The sequence below is a fragment of the Nansenia antarctica genome, assembly GCF_963989245.1.
Source record: "Nansenia antarctica genome assembly, chromosome: 11".
NCBI lineage: Eukaryota > Metazoa > Chordata > Actinopteri > Argentiniformes > Microstomatidae > Nansenia > Nansenia antarctica.
The window spans coordinates 26939976-26949444 of NC_137681.1; the positions used below are offsets into that span (position 1 = coordinate 26939976).

Consider the following 9469-nt stretch of genomic DNA (forward strand, 5'->3'; position numbering starts at 1 on the left):
ACTTCATGATTAATTTATTGTAATCTTTTATTTCATGAAATGATTCCCACAGACACACACGCACACACACACACACACACACACACACACACACACACACACACACACACACACACACACCATTTGGAGAATGGACAAATAAACACATAACAGAGAGGTGGGTATATCAGTAAAGATATTTATCATTCAAATCAATTGTTCACTGTACTATATTGTTTATTGTACTATTACATAAGAGTTTTAACAGCTTTAGTTTTATAGTGAGATTTAGCAGAAATTAAACAAGTTCAGGACTTTTTTTTACATGAGGATGGGTGAAGGCTCTTGAAATTTAGCAACAGTAAAGATACGCAAACTAGATAATAGGACAGGTAACATTCAGCAAACTCCACAGGAAAGATTCTGTAGGAAATCAGTCCACTGTACCAGTCGTACTCAGGGAGCTACACTACCTCACCCTCATATCTCAGCCCTTCGATGGGCACCGGTGTTAGAACACAGACACCTTTAATGCTCTGTTTCTCTTCCCCGTGGTCTGTCATCTTTCAACTTAACTTGACTGTAGCTGTAAAAACTCACTTTTGTTGAGTTTTTCAAAGCAATAAAACAACCAATAAATCAACGTCAACTGGACAAGTGTCCTGGCCTCAGGTAGATGTGACAGCAGAGCCGGGTGGACGGGTGATGTGCATCAGAGTCACGTGTGTGAAGACAGTGATGCTCTTCACCGAGACGCCTGTGATGTGACTCAGCTCCTCCACAACCTGTGGGCAGGGCCGCTTTAAGGGGGGGCTAGCTGGGGCGGTGGCACAGGGCCTCGCGCTTTGGAGGGCCTCGCGTGAGGCAGGGTAAAAAATAAAAAAAGGTTTTTTTGTTTTTTTTGTTGTTGTTTTTTGTACCCTGGCTGGCGAGGCCCTCCAAAGCGCCAGGCAAGGGACCATATTATAATTTTTGCCTTTAATACATTTCTAAATGTTCACACATGTGATAATCATAGTCAATCATACATCTAAAATCTAGCATACCTGTAGGACAGGGAGATTCTTAGCAACAGAAAAAAGTAATTTCCCCCTATGACACCTTACGTGAAACGTGAAAAGAATTTTTGGGCGCGTGTTGACACTTGTTGTGGATAGTGACTGCTTAGTGCAACGGACAAAATGCAGAGGGAACGAGACCGAGGAAGAAAATGTTAATCGGGTGCTGAAAAAAGAAATACAAATAAAAGAAAGGAAGGCTTCAGGGCCTCGCTTAGAGGTTCGTTCGAAACATTTCTAAAAACAAGTGAGGCTCCCGTTAGCACCGAAGAAGCTAACGTTACTGCTAGCACTAGCAATGCTAGTAGTAGCACGGCACAGCCCCCCCTGAGAGGCAAAGATGATGTCTCTGAGGTGGAGGAGGACAACTGCTACACCGGCAGCAGTGGGGCTGCCCAGCCCCAGGTGATGATGGTCAGGAGTGGCGAAGTAGAGGATACGCCCCATCCTCTACAACCTCTACACCCACGACCTCACCCCCATTCACCCCAGCAACTACATCGTAAAGTTTGCAGACGACACCACCGTGGTGGGATGTATCTCGGGGGGGGGCGAGGCGGCGTACAGGGATGAGGTAGAGCAATTGAGCAAGCTGTGCAAGGTTAACAACCTGCTGCTAAACAAGTCAAAGACCCAGGAATTCATTGTAGACTTCAGGAGGAAAAAGTCCGAGATCCAGCCCCTGCTCATCGACGGAGAGAGCGTGGAGCGTGGAGTCTCAACCCTACGATTCCTGGGACACAACATGCGGGATGACCTGGCCTGGAAGGACAACACTAAAGGCACCATCAAGAGGGCACAACAGCGGCTATACACCCTGAGATGCCTCAGGAAACAACACAACAAGCAGGAGATACTGGTGGCCTTCTACCACGGCGCAGTGGAGAGCATCCTCACCTTCGGCATCTCCAACTGGTTCCACAGCTGCACAACAGCGGAGAGAATCGAGCTACAGAGAGTCGTGAGAACAGCACAGAAGATCACCGGCGCCCCCCTCCCCTCTCTGGAGGAGCTGTACAAAACACGCTGTCTCAGGAGGGCCTCCAAGATCTCCAAGGACCCGACCCACCCTGGGCACGAACACTTTGTCAAGCTGCCCTCGAACAGGAGGTACAGGACCCCGGCCGCTAAGACAAACAGACTGAAGAACAGCTTCTACCACAGGGCCGTCAAGGCCCTGAACACAGAAAAGGCCTAAGTTCTGGGCCCAGGACAGTCCGGACGGATTGTATGGCAGCTAGTGCTGAGGCACAAACATGTACATTTTCAAGCCTGCAAACTGTGACACTTTAAAATAATGTGAAAAAATACTTTTTGTGCAATATGACAACCCTAGTTGACTATCTGTGCAGTATAGTACAGTGGATTGTGTACATAGCCTTTATTGATGTAAACCAGCTCCTTACCTTCTTGTGATTTTATGCATCTATGCTCTTTCTAAAATGTGTTTTCTTTTTCCTTTCCTAAACACCAGGGGAGCCACCCCTCCTAAATTTCGTTGTTTGGTACCTGTACTGTAGCAATGACAAATAAAGTCCATTCCATTCCATACGGAGGCGGAAGATGGAGCTACTCAGAGCAGCAGCAGGGCTGAGAGTGATGGAACGCAAGACAAGCCTATGTTAGATATGTCATGTATGATGATCCTGGTAAATTGGCCGGTACATATGGACTCTACAGTTACAGAAGTGATCATTAGAAGAGGTCCCCCAAAGATGAAACCTGGATTTAGTTATCCTAAAAATAATGAGAACAGGAACTTTAGTGAAACTTTATTTCTCCGAAAACTACCAAATGGGGAAAAAATAGAAAGAAAGTGGCTTGTGTACTCTCAAAAACGGGACATGTCTTTTTGCTTTTGCTGTAAGCTTTTCAACATAAAGGATAGGCCTACATGGTGGTGAGTAACATCTCTATTCATGTCAATAATGGCTTGTGCGTATTTAATGTTGGGTATGATGACTGCTTTATCCTAAATCCTAATCCTTTACGAGTATAAAAGGTTTGAAATGAAACAAACATGGTTGTAAACTATCTAAATAAGTAGATATGCTATTGTCTATCAGCACAGCATGTGAGCGCATTTCTTGCAATATATCGGTGCGTGCGTGTCGCGCGGTTATAACAGTAGCCTACATCATTATAAAAGGCCTCGCAAATCTGACTTCGCACAGGGCCTCGCATATCTCCCAAGCGGCCCTGCCTGTGGGACATAAAGCACAGAAGAAGGAGAAGACGGATAAACCTTCCCTTACAGGCGCTGCTTCTATACAGCACATCGACAAACCACCACGACACCGCTGGTCTCTTTCGATGATAGATTCATTCTGCATTATACAACGGATAGATCCGGTCCATTGTCTCTGATTGGTCAGTTTGCGATATCCGTGACATACGCACGGCTAAATGGAATGTTGGTGGCACATCTTTTCATGTTACCCCGCGTTTGGATATATTACCGTTATCGAAGTTACATTCTTACCGTTGCTTAGCAACTGATAAACAACTGCTCAGCGGATGAAGACACTTACAATAAAACATAGTTCCATTAAAATACATTCATTAAAAGTTTGTCTTGTCTTTCTTTTGTGAAATGTTGATAGATAGATGTGGTAACCGTTGTATAAAAGCGTCGTGCCTAACCGGGGCCCACCCGCTGTGCGGACGGACCACGATGCCGACGAACCACGATACTGTTGGGAATTTGTATTAAAATAACTAGAAGTGATAAATCATGTACTATGTGCTCATTTAAATAATATGTGACTGAGGTCAGTTGAGAACAATAGGAAGGTCACGCAAAGCCAAAAGAGAGGTTCTGTTTTTGAGCGACAAGAAGAAGACAAGCTCCTGACTAAAAGAACGTTTTATGATTCAAACTGCCTGTAAATTACTTATTTTTACCTATGTGCTAACAACCATTTTATACCTGCTGTTATGATATTCTATTTTTCTGTACTGATTTTATACTATCATAACTAATGATTAATGATAAGTCTATTCTTCTATACTATATTTTAACTTGTAAATCGAATCCTAACTCATATTACTGTGTAACTTCAATAGTTAGGTTTTCACATGCTACTGATAAGGACACACTGCTCTGCTCTGTGCTCACACAAGTACGTATATCACCATGACAACGGGAGGCCAGAAGAAGATAACACACAGTACACTCTCGCGCACCCACAGAGAGAAGTTGAAGGCCGCATAGCTAACTAAAACACTTGCTCACAGCTGCAACAGATTTTATGCTGACAATTAAAAAACTACCAGATAGGGGGGGAGGGACAGCCCAGCCCCAAATGTTAAATCAAATGTATAAAGGACTATGTACGAAGGCTAAAGGGGCTTCTTGTTTGGTGGAGCTTCTGCAGTTAACTTGTTGACGGCTAGCTGATACGGGCCTGCAGAGGTGAAACTAGATGGGACCACTTTTCCTTGGAAATGAACTATTATTGCTTGCTGATGTGCTTGAATAAATATTATCTTAATGAACAGTTCAGTAGTGGTGCCTAATATTTGATTGGATCATTTTATCTTAAGAAGAGATATCAAGGACGTCTCGTTGAGATTAAACGAACTCGCTTGTAAGTGACGACTCAATTAAATCGATTCTGGAGAAGTTGATCGCCTTACAAAATCGACAGTTTATTAGCGGATTTCTGCGAGAGCTGACAAGACGGTACATGTGGGAAAACTAGGGTTAGGGTTAGGTGCTAGGGTGCTACGGTTAAGGTTAGGGTTGGGGTTAGGGTTAGACATGCCAGCATGTACCAAGTCGACATAGCACCTAACCCTAACCCTAGTTTTCCCACATGTACCGTCTTGTCAGCTCTTGCAGAAATCCGCTAATAAACTTGGCATCGTGGTCCGTCGGCATCGTGGTCCGTCGGCATATTGATGCGGCACCGCCTAACCACCCCGCTAGCTGTGCTAATATCCACGATATACCACGGCTTCTCGTTTCATAATGCTTAATTATGCTAATAGGTTATTCATTCACCTGTTCCCAGTTGGTAAGATTCAGGATGTACGCGCCCACGGCGATGACACCGACCCCGAGGAGCATGCAGTCTTCACGCACAGACTCAAACTTCTCTCTGTTATAAAAACAAAGCAAAAATCATCTACTGTAGGAAACAAAAAAACAACAACCAGGGAGTTGTTGGAGTCTGTTCCTGGGAGGGTCTGGGGGTCTGGGTGGGGGGGACCAGGACTACCTCTGTTCCTGGGAGGGGCTGGGGGTCTGGGTGGGGGGGGGGGGGGCGGGGACCAGGACTACCTCTGTTCTTGGGAGGGGGTGGGGGTCTGGGTGGGGGGGGGGGGGACCAGGACTACCTCTGTTCCTGGGAGGGGCTGGGGGTCTGGATGGGGGGGGGGGACCAGGACTACCTCTGTTCCTGGGAGGGGCTGGGGGTCTGGATGGGGGGGGGGACCAGGACTACCTCTGTTCCTGGGAGGGGCTGGGGGTCTGGATGGGGGGGGGGACCAGGACTACCTCTGTTCCTGGGAGGGGCTGGGGGTCTGGGTGGGGGGGGGGGGGACCAGGACTACCTCTGTTCCTGGGAGGGGCTGGGGGTCTGGGTGGGGGGGGGCGGGGACCAGGACTACCTCTGTTCCTGGGAGGGGCTGGGGGTCTGGGTGGGGGGGGGGACCAGGACTACCTATGTTCCTGGGAGGGGCTGGGGGTCTGGGTGGGGGGGGGGACCAGGACTACCTCTGTTCCTGGGTGGGGGGGGGGACCAGGACTACCGCTGTTCCTGGGAGGGGGTGGGGGTCTGGGTGGGGTGGGGACCAGGACTACCTCTGTTCCTGGCTGGGGGTGGGGGTCTGGGTGGTGACCAGCAGTAAGGAGTGGTAGATGAGGCTCCTCTGCAGGTAGCAGAACTGGAGCACATGGAGACAAAGTTGATGCAGCTGTTCCACAGGGATGGAAGACTCATTGTGCCCTGTAGAAGGAGGCCAATTAGAAAATATTTAAATGTATCTATATATATATAGAGATACATTTAAATGTTTTCTAATTGGCCTCCTATATATATGTGTGACACGTTCTAATGCTTAGGTCCTCATGTCGGGATCTGATGTAATGATCAGACTTTTCTTTCGGAAAAATTAGGGGGTTTAGGTTTAATATTGGACGCATCATCAGTAGTGTTCCTCCAGGTCATGGGGTGTTTCGGCCATCACACTATACACCCTCGCCAGAGGTGGCCAGCTCAGGGGGATCAGCCCCGAACTTGCGTCAATCCTAATTCGTCATGAGAATGGCTGACGTCTCATGAGACTATGCAAGGCAGGGGCGTCCTTTTCCCTGAGTCAGGCCTAAGCTGACCGCATACCTTCTGGTTGGCTACTTCGGGGCCCAGCAGGGATCTTTCCTTCTCATAAAAAGCCACTGGCTGCTTCTTTCGGCTGCTTCCGATGCAGCTTTGATGGCTGAACGCAGGCTTTGGCCTCTGATTCCCAGGTCTGTAAACAATCTGGTGGTAGATCTTGCCACAAACCCTCTGCACCCCACCTCCACTGGGCGGACTTCAGTGTTCCAGACGCGGTGTTGTGCTTCGGCGGCGAGCTCAGCATAGCGTAGATGTTTCCGCTCGTAAGCTTCATCCACTGCGTCCTCCCAGGGTACGGTTAGTTCAATGATGTACACCTTTTTTAGAGAAGGGGACCAGAGAACCAAGTCAGGTCTCAGGGTGGTTATGGCGATCTCTTTAGGAAACACAAGCTGTCATCCAATATCAGTCAGCATCTTCCAGTCGCGGGCCAACCGTAGCTGGCCTCGCTCAGATGGTGTCGAGCTGCTCCTGGTAACCTTTGCCCCCTCACGGACAAAGGTAATTGCCTGTTGGTGGTTGGATAATGATGGCGGTAGGGAGTTGGTGGCAGATCGTTTGTCCTCCAGGGTGGTTGATAATATATATATAGATGTTACGGTACATGTGGGAATACGGTACATGTGGGAAAACTAGTGTTAGGGTTAGGTGCTACGTCGATTTGGTACATGCTGGCATGTCTAACCCTAACCCTAATCCTATCCCTATCCCTAACCCTACCCCTAACAAGAAAAACAACAACAACAACAACAACAACAACTACATAACACAGGGGTCGACAGGTGGCCATGTTTTTCCAACACACCTCTTTACCACAGAGATCCTGCAGCAAACGATTGGACCACTTTGCAGAACACGCTCAAACTCAACAGCACTCACCACTCACATCACTTACCATTTTCAAAAATAAACTTCAACAGGTTGACTATTGTTCCTGCGGATTTGCCCCCCCCCCCCCCCCCCCCCCGATACACACACACACGCACACACAGACACACACAACCCCCCCCCCTCTCTCTTTCCACACAAAGGTTAGTTGACTTTGTTTTTATTTATTTTATCTTCACTGTCTTTGCCATTGTTATGTATTGTATGTATTGTTTTGTGTTGACCTGGTGTATTTCTGTTTATATGCTTGTTTTTATTCTTCTCATTGTAAATGATAATTTGTTCTCAATTGATTTTATCTGGTAAAATAAAGGTAAAATAAAAAAAGTAAATTAAAAAATCCTGTCTTATCTCTGCGTACCGAGCACCTCCAGCAGGATCTCCACGTAGGCCAGGGGGTTGGGGGCACTCAGCCTGAAGTCCAGACACTTCAGGACCGTCAGCTCTGACTGGAGGAGGGTGTGTTTGGAGACGCTGTGGCCCATGGAGTGAAGAAACTGCACGGCTGTATTGTTGTCAACGACCTGGCAGAAAGACAGAAGGTTGCCTTCACTCCCCCCCCCCTCCGTCACACGCACACACACAACTGACAATGTAATATATATTAGTTTGACATATTCTAATTTACAGTCTTATTGCTCTACTGCCCATTTCTGTCACTGTCTCTTTTTATTATTATTTTTAATACTATTTTTGCTTATATAGTGTTGTTTATTACATTGTTGTTGTTCTTTTATTATATTGCTATCTGTGTGTCTTATGCACCAACCACACCAAGTCAGTTTCCTGTATGTGCGAATATACTGAATATACTACATCAGTGATTCTGATTCTGATTCTAAAATATCAGTTGCTACTGTACCAGTAAAGGATAATACTTATTTAACCTGTATTTTAGCTGGGGAATCACGTTTATACCTAAGATCTATTTTATAAGTGCGCCATGACAATGTACAAAATACATACATTAAGACCTACTTATTGAGACCTACTTATGCATAGCTGCACATGTGGATATTACATATTTGTGCGTATTTTGTATTTAAAAGCGACTGCAGGGGACTAAAATGACAAAAGCCAGAAAAAAGAACTGCCATAATAATGAAGCTCTAATGTCGGTATGGAAACGCCTCTCAGAACTCACACAACTGTGCAAAGACAGTTTGCTTGCGAGTTGCACACAAGTCAGGATAATGAGTGTGAATTTCTCTCTCAGTTTTTCATAAACAAGATCCTCATAGTTTCCCTCCTGACCCCCAGCAGCGCCTGGTGGGGGGGTGCGTGGAGAAAACAGATCCTCCAGGTGTTTAATCATGAACCTGTGTAACACAAAGATCAGAACATCATTCAGAACAGACAGGCCTACATTCAGGTGGCATTTCACCGCACAAGACCTTCAATTATAGACCTAACTGATTTTGTAAAGTACTGAGAAATTATTCCTACCTTTCAAGTAACTCAATAGCGTGATATCCAACCAACGGATCAAGTCTCAGCTCGTCAGTAATCACGAGAACACATTCTGAAGGTGACACAAAAGGTTTTGATTACTGTAGACCAAACTGTCTGGTCCTAAACCCCTGGTTACTGCTGCCATCTACCGACCCCCTACCTCCGTCTTATATTGAAAAAGATGATGATAAATCCATGTGGGATGGAGGTATGATGTGGCAGATGTGTGGTGTGTGGTCTCGCGCGCCTGTCTCAACTTGTATTAGGAGTGCTTACCATCACCAATTTCCTTCTGATCTGAATGTCGAACTCAGCTTTGTGCCATTTCACCATCTATTCTGTTATTAGGCCATTTTAATATCCATGTTGACCCCAACTGCAAAACCTCAACGGAACTCCTGGACATTCTCACACTCCTCCTTAGACAGACCATAGTACAGATACCACCAACAGAACTCCTGGACATTCTCACACTCCTCCTTAGACAGACCATAGCACAGATACCACCAACAGAACTCCTGGACATTCTCACACTCCTCCTTAGACAGACCATAGTACAGATACCACCAACAGAACTCCTGGACATTCTCACACTCCTCCTTAGACAGACCATAGTACAGATACCACCAACAGAACTCCTGGACATTCTCACACTCCTCCTTAGACAGACCATAGCACAGATACCACCAACAGAACTCCTGGACATTCTCACACTCCTCCTTAGACAGACCATAGTACAGATACCACCAA

The 9469-nt window shown here is 46.4% G+C and overlaps 1 protein-coding gene across 1 annotated transcript; it reads right to left on the reverse strand.

Moving 5' to 3' along the window:
* Positions 1-647: 647 nt before the first annotated feature.
* On the reverse strand, positions 648-9052 carry LOC308168062 (cyclin N-terminal domain-containing protein 1-like; the record flags this gene model as incomplete). Its single annotated transcript, XM_080542538.1, has 7 exons — positions 648-764; positions 5044-5140; positions 5845-5989; positions 7629-7791; positions 8412-8586; positions 8714-8763; positions 8996-9052. The coding sequence occupies 7 exons, from the start codon at positions 9050-9052 to the stop codon at positions 648-650; spliced, it is 804 nt and encodes a 267-aa protein (XP_080398664.1).
* Positions 9053-9469: the final 417 nt, after the last annotated feature.